At 39.6% G+C, this 26,209-nt stretch overlaps 1 protein-coding gene across 3 annotated transcripts in view; it reads left to right on the top strand.

The window, feature by feature from the left end:
- Nucleotides 1–21,088, top strand: part of LOC129359758 (semaphorin-4G-like) — a 30,798-nt gene extending 9,710 nt beyond the window's left edge. Inside the window, exons 1-15 of one of the 3 annotated variants that reach the window (XR_008605940.1) lie at nt 396–433; nt 5,299–5,447; nt 6,997–7,059; nt 7,542–7,640; nt 7,828–7,921; nt 8,002–8,115; nt 8,420–8,574; nt 9,242–9,417; nt 10,601–10,745; nt 11,508–11,730; nt 13,380–13,495; nt 13,584–13,738; nt 14,693–14,751; nt 15,625–19,048; nt 20,291–21,088. Coding sequence is in view for 1 of the 3 variants with exons in the window: in XM_055029621.1 (XP_054885596.1) it covers nt 5,299–5,447; nt 6,997–7,059; nt 7,542–7,640; nt 7,828–7,921; nt 8,002–8,115; nt 8,420–8,574; nt 9,242–9,417; nt 10,601–10,745; nt 11,508–11,730; nt 13,380–13,495; nt 13,584–13,738; nt 14,693–14,751; nt 15,625–16,589 (2,513 nt within the window). In the remaining 2 variants the exon portion in view is untranslated. Of the gene's footprint in view, nt 1–395; nt 434–5,298; nt 5,448–6,996; nt 7,060–7,541; nt 7,641–7,827; nt 7,922–8,001; nt 8,116–8,419; nt 8,575–9,241; nt 9,418–10,600; nt 10,746–11,507; nt 11,731–13,379; nt 13,496–13,583; nt 13,739–14,692; nt 14,752–15,624 lie in introns of those variants that run through there. The other 2 variants (XR_008605939.1, XM_055029621.1) reach the window with 2 other exon arrangements.
- Nucleotides 21,089–26,209: the final 5,121 nt, after the last annotated feature.

Raw genomic sequence — 26,209 nt, 5'->3', positions numbered from 1 at the left:
TCACGTCACAATCCAATGCTTTGAAGTTCAATGAGTGTGTGCGTGTTTGTGTGCTTTGTGTGTGCTTGGTGTGGGTGTGTGCGTGTGTGTGTGTGTGTGTGTGTGTGTTTCCTTGAACACAGTGTACTGAGCTGATCAGCTGAGGTCCCTCCATGTGTTTGCTCGGTAAATAACATCACTGCGGCTCCTCTCTGTGACAGGCTCAAACCTTTTTGTTTCACAACCCGACTCAGACAGCCTTTTCTGCAATGCTCTTGTAAGCCGAAGCTAAAAATGTGCTTTTGGGACTTATTATTGTAAAGCAGCCCTGATAAATTTCTCTCTGGTGTGCCACACTCCCAGTGAGGATGTTTTGAGGTTCTTCACTGCTGCTGTCAAGCCCTCACTCAAACAAGATGTTTTGCGTCTTAATGCTTGGATTGCTTAGAGGAAAGTAAGCTTTTTTTTTTCAGTCATAATGCATTGTCTTCTCCCATAATGAGACGCTCATGCTGCGTAGGAGAAGTTCTTGTTCTGAAATCCCTCAGAGATTGAGAACTCTTCTTGTTTCTGCTGAGAATAAAGGATAAAAGTAGACACCTGAAGACCCGGGAGCAGCTCGGGTTAGGAAATGACTTCTGCTCAGCCGAACAGAGAGCATTGTGTTTCAGAGCAGCTGATAGGAATCTTAATGACAGCTTCCATGATAACCATGCAATATTCAGAGGGAAGTGAATTGGCTGTGGCTGGTGGATTCATGACACATTTCTTTTTGGCTACATCGCTCTCTGGCAGGCATGAGAAGTAGATTGTCTTTGCATTCATAAGGCTTAATTGCCGTCAAAATTACCGCACCTGATCGTAGAAGCTGCTCAGCATCAATCTCTGCAGGCATTTTAATTAGACACTGACTTAGCTGTACATCACAAGCTGCTTCCAAATATTGCTTTGGTTCTTACAGGCTCGGAGATGTCTGTGTTTATTGACACTGGTGTCAAGTTTACTCGGCCTAAGTGGACTCATAGATTATATGTTTAGAACTTGCACAACTTTCTGCGGCAAGCAGGTTTCTAACATCTGTTGTTAGTGTCTGCGTGTGAACACACATTGTACTGGATGTCTTCATGTGACCTCATTAGTATCTTGGACTGTCAAGCAGATCCATCCAAATATAGCTTGAAAACCAGAGCATGACATGCAGCTAAAACCTGGAATTGAGATACCTATAGCACCATTTGTACACAATCTGTAATATCTTTTCTGATGTTTGTGATGAAATTTTGTGTCAATACTTCCATCTAATGTTATTTTCTTATTTAGTCATCTATTCTGTAAATTGCATCAGTTCACTTTGCAGCAAACTGATGTCAATCAGTTAAAACATGATGCTACCAAACCCGTGCACCACAACAATGTTCTCAGGTTTGCAAGCTTTCCCTCTTTTTCCTTTAGAAGTAATAATGTTTATCTTGGCCAAACATTTCAACTCCAGGTTAATCAGACTACAGGATGTGTCCAGAAATCAATCTGTCTTCCTGAGTGCAATTGCTACAGCCAGGCTTTTTATCCTGGCTGCAGCATAACCCATCCTTCCTCTCAACTTCAGCCAGCATCTTCACAAGGTCTTTTGGTTACCTTGACATAGATGCAGTCATCTGCATGCAGATTTTCAGTCATCCTCCACATGGTGGGCATGTTGCACAATAAGCTGCTTGGCAGGAAACCGTGTTCATGTTGAAATGTTTCGTGTATGACACCATGTTGATGAGGAGTGCAGTGGCTGCCATCTTGGTGAAGAAACAGTGCAGTGAACTTGCCAGTATTTCAAATTCTGGGAAATGAAGGAATTTGCCACAAAAATGTAGGGAATCGCTATGCTCGACTATGAAATCTCAACCATCCGCTGACTCTTTGTGATGACTCCGTGTGGCTAACAAAGTACACCCAAGTATGAGGGGACCTTAATAAATGAAGGCAACTGGACTTCTGTTGGTATTTTGAAGATGTTTCGCTTCACTTCTCATCCAAAAGTCTTTTTAAGTTTTAAAACTTTAGTTGCAAAAATCTGACTTATAAACTGTGAACTCCTCGGGAACTCGGGAACAATCACACTGAATGGCAATAGAGTTCACTAATGACCACTACACTCTCAAATAGATGGAAGAGCCAGGTTTTCATGTGACCTTGATGACCTCATTTGTGAAAACAATGGCCTTATTAAGGATTTATTGTTCCAAAATGTTCCAAAAGATATTCCGTCACACTATTCATAAAGTTAAACTACCTTTGCACACAGAGTAAAACAGTTCTGCTCACTGGTCTACTAACACTTTTTTCTTAGTACTGTGGAAGAAACACATTTTTCCTTTAAGAGGAATGTGTGAAAATTACTGCAAAATGAGAGCAGATGGGTCAGTTTCTGTGGTCAAGGTATTCCAAGGTGCAAAAAAGCCATGTGTCAAAGGCGCTTCAGTCCATTTGCAGTTCAACGTACTTTTAATGAAATGCCAGAAAATTTTCAGCTGTTTATTGCATTAAGTATTGCTTCACTTTCCCTCCCCCACATGTTGCTGCACACTGCTGGATGCTCCAACATTTTCCCTCACAAAAAATAAAGGGGGAGGGAGGAAACAGGCTGTGTTTTTAAGCAGCTGCTTGCAGGGTGGCGACCAGAGCCTAGCTCACCAGCTTTAAATGGTTTGTTATGCTTCTGTTACTGTTAATAGAGGAAAAACTGTGAAAATGGATAAAATTGAGATAATTAGCTCTTGTAAATATCTCTCTAAAAAGTTCGTGTTTATTCAACAGTTTTGCTAAATTATATGCATCAGAGTCAAATCGACATTAAAGAAACGTTAGCTGTGATTCCAAGCTATGCTTCATGCCACTGATTAAAATGTAGAAATTTGCAGTGAAAAAAAATAGCTGAGATCTGTGTTCAGAATGCTGAGGATGGACAGCAGCAAGGAGGAGTATATCCATAGGGACCGCTCAGGATGGATAGTTTGGGAACAGAAATATCAAGATAAAACCGAGTTTGCTTGCACAGAGAGGGAGATACTGGGTCTATTTGGAGAAATGTGCTGGAGATTGAATTGCCAGTCAGGTAAGGCCAAAGGAGTGGGGAGGGAGGATATGGAGGTGTTTAGCTTGACAAAAGAAAAATGCAGAGAACATTCGACTGAGGATGTTGGATGAACTCAGATACGATCAGCCTTATATTTTCGTTGGACACGGAATTTTGGTTGCAGAATTGAATTGAACTTTGTCTTCAAATGTTTGTGCTATTAGTGTAGCGCCTTCATTTATAGCCAAGTGATCTGTGTATAAAATTACCCTGACCTTTTCATAGGTTTTGATGAGTGCTGGAAAAATTAATTGGGTAAGATCACACCTATCAGGCAGAAACTGCCAGACCAAGTAAATGACACTGATTATCTTTTCATTATTACAGTGGGAGAGATACATTAAGAAGCAAGTAAATACTGTGTCATTGAAGTTAATATGTTAGAAGCAGGAAAAAATAGGCAAAAATAAGAGAGTTTGACAAAGGCCGCCTCCCGATGAATCAACTCGGTTGTAACGTCTCCTAAGCTGTAGCTCAATTAAGTGTTGGGCAACATCTTTCAAAAATAGTCCAAGCAACAACAACAAAAAAAAACTATGGTGAATTAGTGACAGGGGTTTGGACAGAGAAGACTGGTCTGGGTGGTTCAATACAACAAGCAAACTGATGTCAATCAAACTGGTGGTTCTGAGAGAAAGTGCATGAAAGCACTGAGCCACTCTTATTTTATTCACATCTCATGGGTGGCAAGTGAATCATTTACCTAGCAATGCACCGTTCCAAGATGCACTATAGGAAGAAAACAAGCCAGCACAGACAATGTGAGGCTCTGCTGGGCAGCCTTGTGTCCTGCAAGGTCAATGTTACTTATCACCTGCATACCACTTACCCGGTGGTAAAAAGTGAATATGCAGTATGTGTGATGCATGGCAGTGCTAAAGTGTTGGTGGATAAATTGCTTCAGCTTTTTGTCTAACAGCTGTCCGTGTGTAAAGCACTGGATGATGCTCCTTTTTACTACTTATGATATTACACTATTTTCTTTTAATATGTATTTTATAAAGTCTTATTTATACACCTGCACATTGAAAACCCCGGGCAGGATGGAGGTGGTGGGGTGGAGTCCCCCCTACAATATGCCCGCATACACCTCAGTAGTATGTAGTTGCACAGCTGCACCTACCAAAGCATTGTCGCAGACCATTTACATCCTTTCATGTAAATGGTAACCATTGATGACTGCGGCCTCTTTCAACAGGATAATGCACCCTGCCACAAACCAGCGTCTCTTACCCACCACTGTTTAATCACATAACCTCTTCATTTAACTGCAAAGTGCTTCCATTGGCTCTCTTCACTACGTTCTAGATGGTGGGGACATTTTAACTACGGGAAAGAAAATGACTAGAGAGAAAAATGTGGGCAGATCATATTCAAAATCATCAAGGAAGAAGCTTCAAACATGTTTAAAAAAAAAAAAAAGTAAAACAGACATATATTTAACTCAAGTATTTTTCTTCAGAAAACTGATTTAAAAAAATCAAATTGTAAAGGAAGACAGGAACAGCAACACCAGCTCTGTGATTTTGCATCAACATTCAAAAATCCTGCTGTGGGAAATCCATCATCCAAGATTAAATTCTGCTTTGCCTTTTTTATCCTCATCCTGTCAGATCCGATTGAGAAAGATCTCTGTCTCTAGGTTTAATATGTCTTACATGACACGTTTGTGGAAAAAACCCAATCAGATTTTCCTTTATTTTTTTTTTCTTTTCTTTTTTACTTTAACCGCCACTCAACAAATATTTTAACTTGCCGTGTACATTGTAGCCAAGAAAATGAAAATCTAATGACGGAGAATACCTTTTTCTTCTGGGCTGGGTTATTTTTGAACCTGCATTTGTTCCCATAGAGACAGAGTGTAATCAATAGCCCCAGTGAAAAGTGTTTGTGCTTATGCCTGGCTATTAATGTGTGAAGCTGTACAAAAGTGGCTTTTTCTACCGTACCCATTGTTATTTTACAGAAAGGTTCTGCAGAAATAATTGGAGGAAGTCCAATTACAATAGAAAGGTTTTGAATGTGTGACCTCTGCTCATTAATGAATGGTAAATATTTCTATGCTGCTGATTTTGACTGAGCAAGAGTGGCTTAGAAATGTACTGTAACTTTAAAATCTTTAATAGACATTTTTCCTATTTGCAGAAGCAGAGTCACCTTCATTAAAATCTTGTCCTCTTCTCATCTGTCAGGTCTCCAGGGCTACAGGCGTTTTGCGTCTTCTGCAGTCAACTACAGCACGATGCTGCTGGAGGCTGACAGTGAGCGACTTTACGTGGGGGCCCGTGGGGCCGTATTTGCTCTGAATGCCTCTGACATCTCACCCGGCTCCGCTCTCACTGTGAGTTTGTTTGTTGGGTTGCTGCATGTTTTGTGCTCACATGCCATGTATTTTTTTTATTTTTTTTTTTACAGTTTTTGCTGTTTCGTTTATGCTCCCCAGTGTAGGAAACTTATGAAAGAAAACATCCAAAACATTTCATTTTGAGGTAGAAGCAAAGCAAGCCACTATTTTTCTGCAGTCGCTTTAATTGCTGCTTAAATTTGAGAAAAACATTTTAATTTGCATCAACGCCCTCCTCAGGTATTAAGAAAGAAAGGAATTTTGTGCTAATTTAATTTGTACATAAATCTCAATGCAGTGTTACATATACGAGTAAAAACCAAATATCTAATGTTTAATTCTGCTGTTAATAATTTACTTCAATTATGTTTAATGTTTAAACTATATTTCCTTGTACTTCCTTGCACAGGCATTGGTAGGTTCAATGCTGAACAATAAATGATGGTTATAGTTTGACCTAGATTAGTAGTTAGTATATCTTTATATGTTTTTCTTCTTATTTACTTTAAACTATTGTCTTTACAGTAAGTTATCTTTGTCCTATAAACTGAACGAACTAACGAACGAACAAATTAAAATTTTAATTTGAGTCAGTTAGGCTTCCATATTACAGAAAGATTCTCAAATTAAAAATTAGATCATTCTGAAATGTTCAGCTTGTTATGCTACTGTGATTAAAAAGCACCGTTATTGAAAAGTTTATAAAACATTATTAGGTGATGGACACATGGAGGATTGTTTAGTATATATATATAACAAATAAAGGCAGAGCAGTAAAGGAAAAGTCAATGTTTGTATGCATGCAGGAATTGTTGCCAGTATTCTTGAAGACATTAAACTTTCATCACAGACTTCCTTTGGTGGTTTTATGTGGAGAATTGACTGAAATACTCCCATAGTCAAGCTGTTGTAAACATCTCTAGGACTTGTTATGGCTTAGATATTCCTTGAGGTAACTCATGATAAAAGAGCAATTAAACTATGTCCTGGTGGCACAATGAACATTACGCTTCTTGCCATTTATGTGTTGAATGTTTTACTCGGCTACCTCAAGCTATATGAAATGCTTAAAATTTGAGTTGTACATTCAATATCAAGCCAAAAAAGCCTCTAACTTTTATAAGAAAAGTGTTCCTTAATATTTTATTTGGCTAAAGCCACTAATTAGAGCTGTTTTATACACCAGCCTAGAAAAAAAATAATATTTGAAGTAATTTTATGACTTTGTCTTGGATTCTTCCATTAAACAATTTGACTCCAATTAGCAAGTGTGGTCTTCCATCTGTTCTGCTTTATGTTCCACCTGTTTTTATGCGTGTGCATAGCACTGCATTGCAAGCGCTCCTGTGCCTCCATCTCCTTTGTGGGCTCAGCTAAATATCTGTTACATAACACAAAAACACGTTTGGTTACTCAACAAGTCATTTTCGATGCCAGGGTGACAAAAGGAAAATCTATTTTCCACCAATTGTGTTGTAATTGTTTCAATATCCTCAAGTGTTCAATCACGTGGTCATTTTCTGTCTTGTTCTTTGGTTTGCTGTAGATCAAGTGGGAGGCCTCCACTGAGCAAAAGCTTCAGTGCGTGCTCAAGGGAAAAGACAATAAGGTTGGCACTTTGTTATTACTTTAATCCTGTCATTCCTTTTCATTACTTTTTACTGTAATTATTTTTTTTAAAAACTACATTCTCTTAAAAAACAAAGGTTAAAAAATTTATTGAATGAAATCAAATGGTCCAATTGTTTTTATGCTTAAAATTGATGTGCCTTAGTATTTGATTCCTAAAATAAGTGGATGATATCAGAGATGTAGCAGATAAATGTAAAACAAGTGTACATAAATAAAATGAACGACCATTTCTTATTGAGAACTTTTTTTTATATTACAGAGCTTTTCTTCCAATTAAGCATTTGAACCAAAGAGTACATTTATATTTAGTGTAATTCACTCTATAACAAACCAGCACATATGCATTTCATTAATCTAAAATGCTGACATTTGCTGTTATGTTACATCTGATATGTGAATGCACACATTGTTGTTTGTTCCTTATTTTAATTAAGTGTGTTTTTGTTCTTCCTCTTTCAGACAGAGTGCTTTAATCACATCCGCCTCCTGCAGAGGTTTAACTCTACGCACCTGTACATGTGTGGGACTCACGCCTATATGCCCCTCTGTGCATTTGTTGTATGTTCATCAATACATTTTCTTTCTTCAGCAATCTACCACATTTCTATCAAGTGTTTTATAGATTGTAGATTCATTTTAAGTTTTAGCTACAAAAGCTGCTTTTTTGAATATTTTTTATTTATTTATTTTTTAAAAAGCTAGTGTTTTTGGTTTCAAAATCAAAGTTTCCCTGTTTTTTCTTTAGGATGAAAAGAGGTTTGTTATGTCCTCTCAGCCTGAAGAAGGCAAAGATAAATGTCCTTATGGACCAACAACAGGTTACACTGCCCTCATTTTAGGTAACCCACATGAAAAATTAAAATTTCATGAAGAATTTGTTTTCAAATTTGGATGACGCAAAACCTTGTTTTTGCTTCAGACCAGCAGATATACACGGCTTCCCGGTATGACTTCTGGAGCTTTCCAGATATTCGCCGAAACGCTCCGTCTCCCGCTCTGAAGACTGAGAACGCTCCCACACGCTGGCTGAATGGTGAGATCATTTCCTGAAATGGACGCATTTGATCACATTTGGATGACAAGACTGTGCGAGTGCACAACAATTTTATTGAAAGTGTTTTAACATTATGATGGAGTTTCTGGATGGCCCTTTGCAATTTGTTTAACATTGCAATGTTTATGGTCTTAATGAGAAAGAGCACGCAGTTAGATAGATTAATTAGTTGATAAAGCAAATTCTGCATGGATTGACCTCTTAATTTTATTACATCTAAATAGGACACAAATACAAATATAAAAAGCAACGCTTGAGTCAATTCATCTCTTCTTTTTTGCAGAGGCAGACTTTGTGGGTTCAGCTCTTGTCAGGGAGAGTTTGGGCAGCAGCAATGGAGACGACGATAAGATCTACTTCTTCTTCACTGAGAAGAGCCAGGAGCAATCTACAACCTACAGCCACAGCAGGGTTGCTCGTGTTGCCCGAATTTGTAAGGTGAGTGCATTCTCAAGGTCTTACGTATTCATCAGGGTAAATGTGTGAAGTTTTTAGCTGATGTAACAAACGAGGGGCGGGATGGGAAACGCATTTAAAATCAAGGAGCGTGGCATAATTACAGGAGCAGACTGGGTTGGTGATGAATTAGTTGCAGAGCCAGTGAGGTTTGGGGAGGATGAATGCCGGCGAGACAGGCTGCTTAGCATCTTTCTTTTCAAAAAAGAAAGATGCCACTGCCCTGACAGGCAGCAGCCATCTGCTCCCTTTTATAACCTTGTTGTTCGTCTTCAGTGAAGGGAGCTCACTGGGGTTGTTTTATTAAAATTGAAATACACTGGGATTTCTTGTTCAGTATCCAAAAGATTCAACTCAAAAAACATTTTTAAAAGATTGTTATCATACAAGGATGTCTGTATCAGTTGTGTGTGTGGCTTTGACATTTATTATTGATCTGATACCAGGGAATAAAATTCCACTAGGGGGTCATAACCTTTTTTTTTTGTGCACCCTCAGTTCTGAATTTCTAGAGGTGTTACAGATATGAAGCATGGCACCTCACATCTACCCACATCAGTTGTAAATGTCTTCCTGACACATTGGCTGTTTTGTAGTCCTCACCTTACATGACTCTCCTCTCCTCATCTGCTCCTTTTTTGTCCCTCAGGGAGACCGAGGAGGCCATTTGACTCTCCAGAAACGATGGACGTCCTTCCTAAAGACGAGACTGACTTGCTCTCTGCCCGAGTACGACTTCCACTTTAACATGCTACGCAGCATCTTCGTAATGCATGGCCTCACCCCACAGGACACTCTGTTTTACGGCATCTTCGGTTTGGAGTGGTGAGTTAAAAAAAAAAAAGATCTCTGTTTGGGTTGCGGAGTGGGAAGGAAGGGAGATTGGGATTGCGAAAGCGGACGAGCAACAGCTAATACATTGAAGCTTCCAAAGATGAGATAGAGATAGGGCAGATAAACTATGTCCAGAGGGCGTTAGGTCCAAGTGGTTTGATGAGCTGAAGGTTTACAGATGTTTAGGAAAAGGCTGCACAGATTTTTAGTTGCTTTTGAATGTTGAAAAACAGCAGATTTATGTGGTTCAAATGAAACAAAAATACAAGAAGATTATTTTTATTCAGTAACTTTTAGCACAAATAAATGCATGAAGGTTAAGTGCGGCTGCTGCTTGAATTGTTTAAGATAAAGTCTGCAATAAATTTCCATTTACATCTCTTTGCTATCACTCAGAGGAGGCATGTAAAGAGCTCTTCTCCTTGTCTGAAACTCTTTGATAGCTAAAGCACATATGCTGCTTTGAAAGGTTTTCATGCACCTTAAACAGCATGACAAAACTGCAAAGCTACCAAGGCTCAATTAGACACATGAACTGAGAAGCTGGTAACTATGGAGGAGCTGGAGACATTTTGCAACTAGCCACAAAACCTGCAGTCTATCAGAACTGATGGGCTTTTTGGGTTGTGAATCAGTAAGTTCATTTCTCATCATACTTTGTCAATTTTTGTGGAGTTTTCTGGGCTTAAACAGGAACTCAGTTTTTGCTTCCACATACTGCCCAAGTTATCACTAAGACAAAATTGCACTGAACTTTTGAGTTTGAAGATTTTTGTGTGAATCACTACTGCATAAATCAATCCCTCACCCTAAGGCAGCAACAATGGAAAATGCTATTTTATATCAAAGCAAACAGCATAAGCAAATAACTCTCCATACATCTTGATGTTATTTGTTATTCAGCTCCAGTTCTGTCTCTTACCTTCCCTATACCTTGTTGTTGCCTCTTAATTCCTGTTCTCAGACCTTTATGATTTCTAATGAGTTTCATCTCTGTCACCACTCATCCTCATTTTCCTCCTCATTTTCCTCCTGTGTGTCTCTCTCTATGCTTTGACAAGCTGTAGCCCGGCTGCACCTCTGCGTCTCTTGCCATGGAAACCCCTGGTTTACTAGTGTTATTGTTTGTGACTTGTGCTCTGGTCTTTCTCCCGGTGTTGCTTGACGTACAAAGGAAAAACGTGAAGGCGTCTGCAGTGTGTCGGTTCTCTTTGTCTGAAGTCCAAGAAGCCTTCCGAGGTCCCTACATGGAGAGCCAGGATTCCGGCTCCACCTGGAAGGAATATGTTGGAAAAATCCCTGAGCCACGACCTGGAACTGTAAGCACATATCCACAAACTTTTACACAGGCAGTGATGGCTTTTGAGTTTTTTTTAAAAATTGGAACAAATCTCATCTTAAACCTGCATTAAATAGGAATAGCTAGAGAGAGCAGATTCATTAAGGAATTGCACTAAAGATGGAGGGAAAACTAGGCAAAGAATAAAAATCAGCTTTGAGACACTCAAACCATTTTTATGGCAATTAATGAAAGGGGAGAGAGGCCAGCGGTCGACTTTGTGGTTGGAGACATTTTCTATTGTGGGTGAATTTCAGCATTTCTTCAGACTTAATTAAACTTTCCTATTAAATGGAGGGGAAAAAAAAGGAATAGTCAAAGGTTTTGGGGTGAGAGCGTGAAAGCCTCTTAGAGGAGTTGGCTGACATCATTTGAACAGAACAAAGCGAAAGGAAAGCTGCCTCCTCATTCAGGTGCAGTGAGAGCTGAGTCGCCCTCATGTCAGCGGAAAACGGACGCTGAGCTCACACAAGCTTATTAAAATCTAAATGAAAACTTGCAGTTTCTCTTGACACAGTCTTGCAAAGGTTTATATTTTTCTCATGATGTCTGAATTCTCCCTGAGGACCGTCTCACTAATCCTCCTGACATCCTCTCTACCCTCCAGAGCCGGCCTCTATTTAAAGGCTGGTTTATTACATATAAGGACAACACTGTCTCTCTCCCTCTCACTCTCCAAGCTCTTTGTTACTTCGTCCTCATCCCCCGTCTATGTGTCTCTTTGGTCTTTCTTTTACTGCAGTGTATCACTGGCAAACTGAGGGCTAAGGGCATGAACGTCTCCACGTCCCTACCTGATGAAGTCCTAGATTTTGTCAGACGGCATCCTCTAATGTCCCGTCAGGTCCTGCCTGCAGACAGACGTCCCCTCTTGTTCAGGAGGACAACAGACTACACACATATGGCAGCAACTGTGGTCCAGGGAGTAGACGAGCAAATGTACCATGTTTTATATATGGGCACAGGTGTGTATAAAGCTTCTCGGCAAGCTGACTTTTAGATAAAAACTGGTAACGGAGAGTTTAGAGTCCTTTTCAAGATGAAAAAAGCAAAACAAAACATTGTTTTTCAGTGAGGGCTGGTGGGAGGATTTGAGTGTGGTACTGTTTCTGCTCTGAATGTTATATCAGATCATTTTAGAATTGCAAAATGCCCGATATGAAGGCTCTGCAAACGCCGGTCTGTAATAACCCCTGGCAAAAAATCTGATGTCAGCGCTTCGGAGGATGTTCAGTCAGTTGTTTCAAATAACAAAAAACATGCTTTGTTTGACAGTCTTTGTAAAAAAAAAAAAAAAAAAAATACAATAAAAATACAAAGTTGTTATAAGTGATAATTTTTCTGAGATTAAGTCATTAGAGAAAATATAGATTTCCTTAAAACAGATTTCCTGTTGCATCTTCTCTGCCTTGTGTGTCAACTTCAGCTCATTGGAGGCTCGACTTACTGGCATTAAACACAATATTCTTCATCCAATCAGATTCCAACATTTTCTTTTAACAGCTGATATATCAGCTTGGCAGAATGGCACATTGTTATCCACACAAGATTCATACTAAATTTTTAGTTGGAAATCTAGTTTATTCACTGACTTCATTGTTGACTTTTGAGATCTTCTTTTAATTCATTTGACTTTTGGAAAGAGAAACGTCTCTAAAGTTTCACCTGTGCCTTTGCTGTTTGAGTTGTCAGAAATGCAGCCTGCAGGACATTACTTGGCCCTTGTAATGAGCTTTCATGGCATCTGAAAGCAATTCAGGAATGGCATTAATTTGGCTGATGATGAAATAATTGGGATTTTTCTGTGCTGCAAATGAAAACATCTGACTATCTTCTGATCCCATGTTTTATTTTTTGCCAGTGGTTGCAGTAGTCATCTGTTAAATCCCACTTATTAGACAGCTTTCCATTATTTATTAATAAGATTTTGATCTACTCATTTTGAACCTGCTTGTCATAATAATAATTTTTTTAACTGTAATACAAACCCATTTGATAAATTGGAACATTACTGAAAAGTCCATTTATTTCAGGAACTTACTAAATGATTTTATTATGTAGGTAAATTACACACAGATGGATGTTTAAGAGCCCTTTCCATCTTAACAGTGATGATTTCACACTCAAAAGTAATGAGAACATATTTAAATATAGAATATTGCATTTAACCAATAAAACTTCATGTGCCTTTAAAAACAGAAATGTGCATTTAGTGAAAAGTATGTTTAATACCCGCTTAAATGTTGCTGTTTTCAAAACATACTTTTAATCTGACAAACATTCATTGAATATTCTGTGGTATATTCCAATTCATTGAATATGGCTGCAGTGGGTTTACTAAGTACTAAGGATAATTCATCTGTTAAAAAAATGTTTTGAGGTGAATGTTATTAAACTTAAATCCAAAGCTTTGCTCCTCCAATGGTTTTTCAGTGTTGAATATTGAGTGTCTATGTCTCATTTGTTTTTCATCCTCATTTTCAAAAAGGAAAATGTTGTGTGAAGTTCAATGGTTATATAGGTCCACACATAAGTTTTCCAAATCATCTCAGCTCACTAACATTTTGAAAATTAGCTAACTAAACATCTCAAATCTTTGATCTTTGCCATCCAGATGAAGGTTGGTTGCACAAAGCAGTAGCCATCAAAGGTCAGCTGCACATTATCGAAGAGTTGCAGCTGTTTGACAAACCAGAACCTGTTACCAACGTTCTACTGTCTGCAGAGCGGGTAGCCAATCTCACCGCCTTAAATACACAAAGCTGAAGATGACTCACTGCCTCGTAATACTTAAAGTCCTATTTTTTTTCCCCCTCAGACGAGTGTGTACATCAGCTCCTCATCAGGCGTTGTTCAGCTGCCTCTGTCTAACTGCGAGAGATACACTTCCTGCTATGACTGCATATTTTCCCGGGACCCTCACTGTGCCTGGAGCGGAGCCGAGTGTGTGGACGTAATGACTCAGTCGAACAGGTGAGTGGTGAAATCTGCCAACATGCGGTTGGATCAGGTGACTGAAGGTGACCCTTCATTGGCCTAATCTCTAACCTGATGTGTCGCTGCGCCCTGTGACAATGTCAGCTCGCAGAATGGTTGCGTAATCAGACTGCTGGTAGAAACATGACCCTGGCTGTAATCGTAAACACTTCATGCAGCTGCATATATGCAATGTGCTGATTTATGTGGACATGTAAACGTTATCGGCAGAAACAATTCAATTCAGGGAAGAAGGAAGTTGTTCAGTGCCTTGCAAAATAATTCATTCTTCAACATTTTCTGTATATTTTTTATGCGGCTGTCCAACATAAGATTATTTCCAAGTAGGAAGTAGAAGAAGAATGAAATGAAAATCTAGGCGTATTTTTCTGATACCCCTGAATGAAATCAAGATGGATAAGTTGCATTTAGAAATGATGTAATAAGTAAAAACTAACACTCCATTAAACTAACTTGAACATGTCATTTTTATGGTGGCGCATGGTGGTGGCAGCAACATGCTCTAAGGACGGTTGTCTTCAGCAGGATTGGGGAAACTGGTCAAAGCTTACTTCTGAAACTTGTTGGAGACTGAAGATGACTTGAAATTAAGCGAACAGTCGGAGCTATAGTGAAAGATTTCTGTTCACATGCATTCTCAATCCTATCTGACTAAACTCAAGTTGTTTCCAAAGAAAAAAAGGGAAACAACCCTGTCTCTAAATGCACAACACTGAGATCTATTCCCTGAAAGACTTGCAGCTGTACAAGCAGCAAAGGCTGGTTCTGATATCCATGTCTGATATCCATGTCCGTTCATTTAACAACTATGTGCTTTTTTTCGCCTTTATGTATTATATGACAATGTGTTCATGAGGTTGTAATAAAACCATCTGCTACCCTTTATTTTTCTGTTGTGCTTATTATTATTTTTTTTCTCCCCTTTCACAGATCCTCTTTAATCCAAGACATCCAGCATGGCAGAACGGGGTGTGAGAACACAGGATACGGTATGCAGAAGTCTTATCTGATGCTTATATAAAAATAGTTAGCTTTAAACATCTAGACAGAGGATTAAAAATAGAGAATATGAGGCTCAAAAGATGCACAGTTGTCATCGGATGGCGTGAAGGCCTCTTTGAAAGTTGATTATATGCACAGCGTTGGTAAAATCCTCTCCTCCCTTCTTTAATCACATCTTTGCTGTCTACGGAGAGAAATCTGTTTGATATTCAAGGCAGGCGAATGCCTTCTCCCCGTTTATCAATTTTCACTCTGATGAAATGTAGCATCTTCTAACTCCTCGTTCTGTCTTTGTATGATACCAGAGGTTAAAATGTATCTAATTGAACATCATGCCACGATAAGTCTGGACATTATGTGATAAGTATAGTAAATGATAAATAATTAGTTTGTGAGTCAAGGGGTTAGTTAATGTAATTTTGTGAAGTTAGATGCTCCTCAAACTTTTGCACACTGTGTCGTATTAAAGCCACACACTTCTGTGCATTTTATTGAGGTTTTATGTGATGGATGAACTTGGAAAAGTGCATCGCTGCATAAAGCCAATACAAATTAATACATCGAAGGCTGTAAATAATTTTGAATGTGCAATTTTTTGCTAAAATGGAAATAAAACTTTTTTTCAAACTTGATTCCATTGACATCCTTACAGAAAAAAATCAAGTAAAATCTCACAAGTGTGATCCGGTTAAGAATCTTGGAGAAGAATGTTGCTGCTAACAGGCAATTTCAGTAAAATGTAGCTCAAAATATTTGAGCTTCAAATATTTTGCAAAGAAGGAACATAAATTGTAGTCCTCACATGTGCAAATTCGGTGGAGACATAAAAAGCACTATGTAACAAAATGTTGATGTTTCAGATGTGGTCCAGCAGAACCGATCTGTTCGGGTCGGCGATGACGTGCTGCTGCAGTGCGAGCTCAACTCCAACCTGGCGACTCCGTTTTGGACGCTGAACGGCGGCGAGGTGCAGGGCTACGACCTCGGCTCCGGCTTCAGGACAGGAACGGACGGCCTGCTGATCATCAAGGCCCGGCAGGACCAGAGCGGCCTCTACGTCTGCCACGCGGTTGAGAACAATGTTAAGGTTGCCGTAGCAACCTATGATGTAACCATCAGCCTGGATGTGCCTCCTCCTCCACTCACAGAGCGAACGCGGAACTTTGTTGCCACAGTACCAGGTACTGAGCATCCCTCATCTGATGGGGCACACTCCCTCCTCCTGCTGTCCCCCAAGAACATGGAAGCCATGTATCTGTCCCTCATCACCATCCTCGGTGGGCTTTGTGTGGTCCTCACCGTTGTGCTTGCTTATGTGGGCTTCTGCTTGCGGCCAGACCAGAGAGGGAAATACTCTCTGCGTGCCGCAGCCGCAGCGCACCCGAGCAGCAAGAGGAGCAGCAGGTGCAAAAAGCAGCACAGGAACTCCACCCACATGGAGCTGAAGACCGTCTCTAGCCGCTGCAACGGCGTCTGCAATGGAGTTTCCAAGCTGCATAACGGACACATCCAGGACGGAGGCTTTTTGCAGATCGTTCCCGGTGAGGCTCAGACTTTAGCGAGTAACGATCCTCCTCCCCCGGCGCCTCCTCTGCCTCCCACACCGCAGCACACGTCTCCAGAGTGTGACTTCCCCAATGGGCTGTCAGCCACGCTGCCCAGCGTTCTGAGGCGAATGAACGGGAACAGCTACGTGTTGCTGAGGCAGAGCGACTCAGAAAACACTTCTCCGCTCTCCCACTGCTTCTCCGAGGAGCTCAACAGGATCTTGGAGAAGAGGAAGCACACTCAGCTGTTGCCCAGGCCAGATGAGAGTTCAGTGTAGAGACATGTGGCTCTTTTGTTGAGGGGGTCTGGCATTGACTCCCTCATTGCTATTGCCTAAAGCAATGAAAGAGTCTCATTTCCATAATTTACCTTTGATTATATTTGACAGCTCTGCCTTTTGAGCTAATGAGCCGTTTTTGTCTTCTGAATGACCAAACCTTCTCAATACACTAGAAATGAAAATGAAACTTCCCAGTGAAGGTCAGAGCAAGAAGAAGGAAATAAAATGCAATCTACCTCACCTTTACACTGCCTGAAGAGACATGTCCTCAAAACCACAGTCAGCTCTGTAAATCAGTGCTGGAATACTATGGATCTGTGAAGAACAAAGCCGGACACACACTGACTAGCCAGAAGTGGGGAAACAAAGAAATCCAAATATAATTGAAGAGGGAAGTTTGACCATAGGGCAGCTAGCAAAGCTTGTTTTTACATGAGCTACTGCACAGATGGGCTATGCATTTTTAAAACCTGACATTCACTAATTAGAAATATGGATGTAACTGGAAATGATAGAATTTCACTATCAGGCTGTCGTTACTGGTGGCCCTTAACGTCTGTCATCTGCTTCTTGAGTGAGTCTGTTCTGCCGTCGTCAGACTTCACCTTTAACCTCGTGACATTTGCCCTCCTGCACTGTAGCCTTCGTTACTCCAGCTTGTAGCTGATTGCACGGATGTCACAACAACGGGAATTTTCCCATCAGCTAATGTCGTGTCTGTCTGTTGGGGCCAGAGACAAGCTGGAGAGACGGCCGGAAAACACTGAGGACAGCGGCATCATGGGAAACGAGCACGAAGAGAAGCACCAGATGAATTCAAACTGTTTTTAATATAACAGTCAGTTAGAAACTATGAGTGAGAAATGGTTGGAATATTCAAGATGTATTATTAATATTGAAAATTAACCAGTTTTTATTTCGCATCTGTGTTTTGATAGCATTACATTGCAGTGCATTAATGTTTTTGTAATTTATTTATCTGTGAAGGATCAAATCTACATCATAACCTGAAACTTCCCAGTGTCATGGTATTCTAATAAAAAGATTTAAAGCAAAAAGTTCGACAAGCCACATGTAAATTTAAAACAGTGTTAACATAAGAAAAGAGCTGCCTGGTTTATACCAGCTGTTTCTGTCCTCCACAGCTTCGCATGTCAGAGGTGCAAGCGATATGCAGGGGGTGTGTAATGTTGTTTTAGCCGCTCGCGCAGATCTCCATTTTTGCAACAGTTTGCACGTGTGCGAGCGGTGCTCACCAAACTTGAAGAGCAGGAACGTAATCTGAAAGCTTGTTTGCTTTAACACATTCATAGCTGAACATTACGAAGGTTCACTCAAGGTTCAATTTCCCGCTGTTCCAACTGACAAACAGAAATATTTCCAAGGAAATGAAGAATTTGTCTTCCTTTTAAGAATGAGATGATGTAGAAGCCTTCTTTCAGGCAGCTGGGCAGCAGTGCACAGCAGTGGATGGGGAAAGACACCGATACCAGGAAACACTCATGCACTTTCTCTAGCATAGCATGAGAGAAAGATTTAGCAGTTCTCTACTTGTTTAAAAACCTTAGCAAACCTTGATACTGGTAACCAGCCCTGGTCTTATCTCTTGCATCATTCATGCATATATAGAAATGACTACAAAACGATGTCATGGTAGTAAAATTGTCCTTACTGCTGGCAGATTTAGGTTTACGTAATGTTTTCATTTTACCTACATGTTTCGTCTGACTGGATGTAATATTAATACCTATTCAGTAACTACAAGAAGGTTTGATGCAGTCAATAAAAATGACTATAGAGAATGATGTAAATAACTTTGGACATGCCATTTTTTTACTGAAATAGAAATACAACTTTTTTTCAAAACTGATTCCTTCTATATTCTTTTGTCACCTCTTAAGAGATCCCTCTCATTTGCAATGAAAAATGCATTTCTTGGTTGAATGAAAATTATCATTGAACTAAATCTGCCAGGGTTATGAATACCATTGGGCTTAAATATATCTGCAAACACAGTCAGACATTGTAATTATTGTAATATGTGAAGTTCTTGGCATATGATAAAAGGTTTATTCTTAAACCTGCACTCATGTTTTTGCCCCTGTTTTTATAAAATGTTTCACTATTATATACTCTACTAAAGAAAAACACTAATGTTCTATTGCATTCAGCAAAGCTCAGTTGGCATGGAGTTAAGTTTTGATGGAAAACCTGACGGCATTATTCTATTGTTCTTGTGCACTGATGTAAAACACGAGCAGCGGTTGTTTCTACCTTTTCGTTCCTCCCCAGTGCAGCGACGCATGTTGCAGCTGTGTCTGCAGGACGCCGTTTGACACAGCGAAGCCAAAGGAAGCCCAGCGACCGAACCGAGCCTGAACGCACCACCGAGGCACGCCTGGCATGAGATCGCAGCGCAGAGAGCCGACAGACTGCAGAGCACCGAAGCAGCCAAGGTTCATAGTTGTGTTGTCTCACCAGCTCATCTCCCACTCAGGGCGCTCTGCCAGACAAGCACTTAGAAATATGGACTGAGGAATTAAGAGCTGATGACCACAGAAAAACACTGAGAGCAAAATGTTTCTTGAACTGCGCAGTGAAGGTTCTGATATTCTCTAATATTAAACAGCTGCTGATGTCTGCTTCAAATGAACACCTTATCAATCAGGACAAAGTTACAGCCTAACACTCTTAAATTATAAAATATAATGAACACTGGCGTTTCATTTCTAGAAGCAGATTAAATGTAGTTTAAGCCATGACTCAGATAATGCACCTCAGCTCTGTTGATCAATGGAAAGATTAATACATGGTGGATTGTGACACAGATATGGTCATTATCCCATTCAGTCTCCCCAGTTTTGTTTCCTTGCGTCTTCTTCTGTCAGAGCGCAGCAATAATTAGGCATTCGTCTTGTGACGAGAAGAGCTCACCAGAGAGCAGGAGCCCTCCCAAGATATTTACGCTTTGCTCCGCTCTTACGTTTCCAATTACTTTCTCATCCCCTCGAGCTTACAGTCTGGAGTTTTTATTATTCTAAAATGAAAATGTACAAACAAGTACACATGACTCCCCCTTACCCTCATGGATACGCATGCAGCAGATGAAGATTTTATCAGTTCTTCCTCGTGTTTTTTTGTGTGGTGGATTGAGCTGAAGAAGCCATGGATTAAATTATTTGCACTATCTGCTCTACATGTCCCACCATCATTCTACCAATAGGAAAGCACTTAGTGATGTCTTGTAACATTTCACAAAGTTGGAACACAAATCTTTGACCAGTCCTCTGCACAATCCCTGCTGTCTGCTCTCTTGCACTTTCTAACCCCAAATGTTTTCTTAAAATTTAGATAAAGAAACCAAATCACCATTTCAAATGTAAGTTTCTCTGTAGCTTTGGTTGTTCCGTCACCTTTACTTTTACAATTCGTTGCATTGGATAGCTGTATTATTTTGTCTTTTGGCAAGACTTTGGATGGCTTTGCAAAACACAATTCTTGGAGATCTGAGCCTTGATCGGAGTCAAAACAGGAAAGAGACTCACTGACCTTATTCCATAACACAAAGCACAAAGTGAACACACTGATGTGGTTTTGTTTTATTTGTCAGTGCTTGTTAGGCAGGTCTGATGCCAGCTGCATAACTAAGAGAGGCCCGACTGACACCAGGAATATTTTTCTGTTTGTCTCATTTGCAGATATGATGAATACAAAGAAGTCTGTCTGCCAGCCCGTGTCAGAGGGCAGCACTGGCCACATACATGTTCTTTTGCAACGATCTTCAACACCATGGAAGCATGACAAAGTCAGAATCAGGCCTCTGTAAGGGCTACAATATAAGAGTTTAGACTTTAGCTTCTGAAAATATTTTTCTGCAGCGCGTTGTATGTCCAGGCTGCGGATCTTTGTGTGCAGAGCGTGTCATTGAATCTGTTAGCCGCATACTTATTAAACTAAATGCAAAATGTATTGACCTTTTCTCATCCTTCTCTCACTGCATGAATTATGTTCAAGCAGTGTTGGTTGAAGACGAGCAAGGATAGCTCATGTTAGAATTAGAAAAGTGAAGCGGTTCAGGTTTAAATGTGCACTGTGGTCCTATTTTATCATAAAAGGGGTTTTAAAAATAAGAGCACAATTATTTTGTAGTTTTGCATATTGTATCTTTTGTTAGAGTTGTTAAAATGTAATGACACCGTGTTGCGCCAAATGTAATAAATAGAAACAATTTAACAGAAAGCATGCAAAAATACTTCTTATCTAATAGTAGAAGAACAATAAACAACATTTTATGAATTTGTCACTTTATTCCTAATGTCATACTGAAGAGTTATTGCAATTTCCTTTTCACTCTGTCTTTTTAATCCCCGTTTGCATGTTACACCGTGTGTGTGCAAAGAAAACTCATTTTCTGAACTAACAAAGAATAATGGGGCAGTGCTCTCCTTCACATTTCATGCATCACAAAATTAAATAAAGATTTGTACTTAAATCTCCTCCTCTTCTCATTTTTATACGTGTGCATTTCGCGCCTTTTGTCTTGCAGAAGTAATAAGATGAAACAAGCTTTTTTCTTGTGAGAGCTGTAACGGAGAGCCCAGCCGGTAAACGTGATCGAATGCTCCAAACGAAAAAGCGGAAAGGTGGCGGTATTGTAGCTGGCCCAAGTTCCCAGCATGGCACACAGACTGGTGCGGAAAATTTTTGCTGGGCTCTTCATGTTCCCAAACTGGTTCAGAGCCAACACAACGGCTTTGGTAACAAACCCACCCAGGCAGTAGAAAAATCCTCTGAAGGCATTAAAAGCTGAAACTTTTACATCAGCAGCTTTCATCAAGAAGCTTCTGTTTTTACTATCAATTAAAATACTTTTGAACTTTCTTGTCAGAAATGTCACTGTCAATGAGTAAAAGACCCCAGACTCTTTCATTATTCATATAACCTTTCCTCACAGTCCTGAGAGAGAGTTCAGCACCCAGCTTTAACATAACACCTCAGGTGTTTTGTTCACCCAGCAGAATGACAAAACACCCAGAAATAGGATGGACACGTCATGCACACAAGGCCATTTCCACCAGTGCCAACTCCCTGCAGGGGCTCCAGCTTGACATGTGATTAACAAACTCTCATGGCTGGTCACTTATTTACATAACACTGTCTTGGTTTGTGAGAATCTACAGGGGTGAAGCTTATTTTGCTTTGCATTGTACATTTTGAATTGTACAATCTAAATAAAAATGATCTGCTCCTCTGAGTCTTGTGGTTCAGGATGTAACTGTCATTATCTTTATAGCAGGAGAGATTCAGCACAGCTTCTTCAGTCTGAAAGGAAAATAGCTGATAAGTGAAATGCCAGAAAATTTTGCTATTCAATTCAATTCACTTTGTTTATGTTGCACTAATTCCCAACACATGTCGTCTCAAGGCATGTTACAATTGATTCTAGTCAAATACTGCATTTATTGCTATAATAAGTTTAAAAGTTTTTCTAAGGAGAATGAGCAGAGATATTGAGTTGCAACATTAACTGTGGATTAAGATGTGAAAAATGGATCCTTTGTGTCATTATCTTTATAGTCACCTCTTATAGCCAGCATGCATGTGGCGACAGTGGTCAGGAAAAACTCCCCTTTAACAGGAAGAAACCTTCAGGAGAACAAGAAACCTTCAGGAGAACAAGAAACTGACTTGTGTTGTAAATTTGAAATCGCTTGTGAAAATATTAAATAATGGAGCAAATTCACAGAACTAATTGTGGATACTAAATACGTTTAAAAAAAACATCTCTCTGCTCTCTCTCTCTTTCTCTCTCTCTCTCTCTGTCTCTCTCTGATGATTTCTTTTAAATTGGAAATCATGCATTCATTTTGTAGTAATAGCACAGCCCGATCATATTTATTTAAATTACCATCCAAGGAAATAGTTTCACATTTTTAAAGACCAGTGATAAAAGTCTGGTGAAACTACTGGAGGTGGTAAGTTCTTCGCAGTGGAAGAGAAAGGCAGACAAATGAAAAAACTTTACAAATATGAGCTGCGCAATAAAGCACAGAGCAGCAGCAGCAGCTCATGGCAGAAACAAAGGGTATCTGTTCATTTCTAAGGTGAGTTTAACAGAATATCATCCACACAACTTTCCATCTTGTGCTGATACAGTAAAAAGTGACTGCTGCATATATGTAGAGTACAGTAATTTCACAACCTCACACAGTTTTCGCTTCCATCGATGCTTTTTTTTTTTGTCTGGAAATGAATCATTTAAATGGATACATTGTCTCTTGCAATGTAAAGCATCGATTTTTGATTTTGTTTCAATACAATTTCTCCAGTCAGATGTGGTTTTTGAACTTTGGGAGAATGCCTCTTCGTGTCATAACATAAAATTTCTGCTAATTAAAGCAACAATGAACATATTAAGCATTTTTAAAAATCCCCACAGTAACTCCAGCAGCTGGTGTGTTTATGGCTGAAGAGGCTGCAACTTTGACCCGACTTAAAACTTGCTCCCATCTGGTGGAATTGATGGCTGTGTTTGCATCTCCACACGTTTAGCGCAATCTGCATTTTGAATCCTTTGCAGAAATAGAGTATATTATACATGCAAAGCAGTTGCAATAATGGAGAACACCAGAGTCCTTCAGGAATTCGCTTCAGTCAGTCAAGTAACAGAAGCCGAACCCACAAGTTATTTCCGTCAGTACTTATAAAATGAAAAAAAGGGAATGTTCAAGGGAAATGTACTGCCAATTAAGAATCTGACACAATCACTGCATAATTACACACACAAAAAAAGAAAGAATAATCCAAAGTTTTTAGAAGTGTAGACTGAAAAAAATTGGGTTTTTGGACTAGATTAAAATTGTAGTCTCTGTAATTCTGAGTTTTATCCTTGTAGTTTTCAGCTGGAAATAGAGGAAATGCAAATACAAATTAAAACTCTTAGTTGAAATAGTGCATTAAAGTTGTTTTTATTAGAAAGACTGTCTTTCAAAATTTTTTCAGACTTTCAACATTTTCTTGAACGAAATGGGGAAAGAAAATCAACAAAGTATTGATTGATTTTAAACAATGGACTGTAAACTGGATTTTAAGACTTGGGGTCTGATTGGAAGGTAAGACAATAGATGAGACAAGGAGACAATCAAACACTGCCCAAAATAAAACTCAAAGTCAGACTCTTCACGGTAGTCCTGCAGACTGGGTTAAAAACAATCAGTGACGGATGATAAACATTTGAATAAAAATAAATATAAGAGCTTCGCTCATTGATATGCTGGAGATGCAAAGAAGTGGGACAGAGAAGCTGAAGTTGAGCTGTTCAGATGCGCTGGATGTCTTCCTTCATCTGTATTCTCTGTAAAACATTTTTTCTCACAGCAATAACCCCTGAAGTAATTTAATCTGAGGTAAAAAAGAAAAAAAACAAATTCTGCTCCTGGAAATAATTTGCATTTCAGAGACAATGATTTCATTATAAGTATTGCTCTTTCCCGAGCGACCAAGTGGTGAAAGCTTGACAAATATATATATATATATATATATATTTTTTTTTTTTTTCCAGAAAGAGAGGTGAAAGGGCTTTCCATGAATGAGACGAGTAAAAATAGATTATAGCTGGCAATCATGTATAAAGGAAACCTTCAGAGCAGAAAGTGTACAGAAGTGTAGGAATCACATCAGAGTGGTTGATCATTCCCATTTGACTTGTTCTTCTCCTTTCTTCCTGCAGGCTGTTATCTTGCTCCAAATCTTTCTTTCTTTTTTTTTGTCATTCGGAGCTCTCCTTCAATGTTTCTGCCAGACAAAAAGCAAAACCTTTAATCACCCAATTGTCACTTCAAGACAAACTTAAAAGATAAAAAAAAACAACCTCAATCAAGTCAATCAAGACCAAGTGTAAGGTTGGGAAATGTGGTTCTAATTCCCGAATAAACGTATTAAAATGTGGAAGATCAGAAAATTGAACAGAGCCTTTCAATATCTCCAGAAAAATCTCCCTGGTGATTAAATTGTGTGTGCTACACTGGCAAATGCATTACTGAGGCATCATGCAACAAACAATTCCTATCATCCGACTTCAATGAAACAAACAGCAGAATAGTGTGATGGAAGTATTAGCTTCAGCCAAATAATCTGGATTTATATTAAATATTTCTAAATAGCCCTGCATAGATCCTTTTTCTTTTCATATTTTCACAAACTCTCCCCATGCAAACACACCCTGACTCTGCTGACCCTGTTATTTCATACAGATACAGATAGAGTTGGTTAGAATTTGACAGGAGAGCGAGGAGGTTCTGTATCCTCAGTACAGTTGATGTTACTGGGGGCAAGCCAGACACAGAGCCTTCACTGTTCATCTCTCACTATAGTCCCACATCCAAAAACAAGAGAGAGAGAAAAACAAAAGCTGAGTCTATTTATTCTTTGGAGTTTGTTAAAACACACACACACACACACACACACACACACACACTGGCAGCACTCATAGTCTCTTGCATTATTGCCCAGCTACTGTTCAGATAACATAATCAGCAGGATAATGAGGGATGCTGTGGACGTCGCCACTTTAGAGCAGCTTTTCTGCCAAAGTCACGAAGAGAAGCGTGTCACGCTGCACTTTTCTTTCCTCATAACAAACAGATACAGTTGCTCCTCAGCCTCCTCCCGGACCGGTTTGACGCCGAAAGCAGCCACTCGACTCCGCTGTCACACATCAGTCAGCTCCCTATCAGCTTCCTCCACCCCATCCAGCCGGCTCACCATCCACCTGTCTGTGAAAGACGCCTGCCAAACTGAGACAGGCTGATGAAGACCTCCATGAAGACCTCCATATGCATCTGATCCCTTTTCTATAGATAAAAAACAAAACAAAACAACAAAACCCTGTTTTTTTAATTGTATATGAAGCCTGTAGCTTCTGTTCCTCATCCAACACAATAGAAGCATCAAAACATGTTTATACAAAGATGGACCTTAGTTCTATTTTTCTGCTGCAGGAGTGGAGGAAGTAGGACACTGACACGCCTCTGTGACTATATCTTGTAAGTCACCTGTCCTGTTCGTCACCTCATTTATCCACCCACGCTCTGACACACACACACACACACACCTACTCGTGTGTAACAGCTTCTGACCTCAGGCTTTCACAATAAATTCATTGTAACCGGTTGGAGTTTCACTGGAGATTTGCGAAATCACTGAAAGCAGCTGTAGAACGTGACAAAAGCCTTTTCTGTTGTCATTGAACAGTGGGAATTCACTTTGCGCTGTGTCCTGATATACTAAATTTAAATAGCATTAATTAAAGCAGCGACTGAAACGATAATAAACATCCGGTCTCTTAATAATACCTTAATAATAGCTCTAAGGAGTGTTTGAAACTGGACAAATATGATTTGTTCAGAACTGGAACTGCATGTGAGGGCGACATGTTCAACATGCATTTCTCCTTAATTTGTGTGTGTGTGTGTGTGCTTTTTTGTTTGTTTGTTATTGTTGTTGTTTTTTCCTATGTGTGAAGGTGTGTGTTATCCCCCAGGATAATCAGCTATTCTGCTCTTTGGACTCTGAGACTTGGCTTCAAGCATATCCTTTTCTGTCAAGCGGCGCCCCCT

This window comes from Poeciliopsis prolifica, unplaced genomic scaffold, assembly GCF_027474105.1.
Source record: "Poeciliopsis prolifica strain line A6 unplaced genomic scaffold, Auburn_PproV2 SCAFFOLD005, whole genome shotgun sequence".
Classification (NCBI taxonomy): domain Eukaryota; kingdom Metazoa; phylum Chordata; class Actinopteri; order Cyprinodontiformes; family Poeciliidae; genus Poeciliopsis; species Poeciliopsis prolifica.
This window is presented reverse-complemented; position numbering and strand designations above follow the sequence as displayed.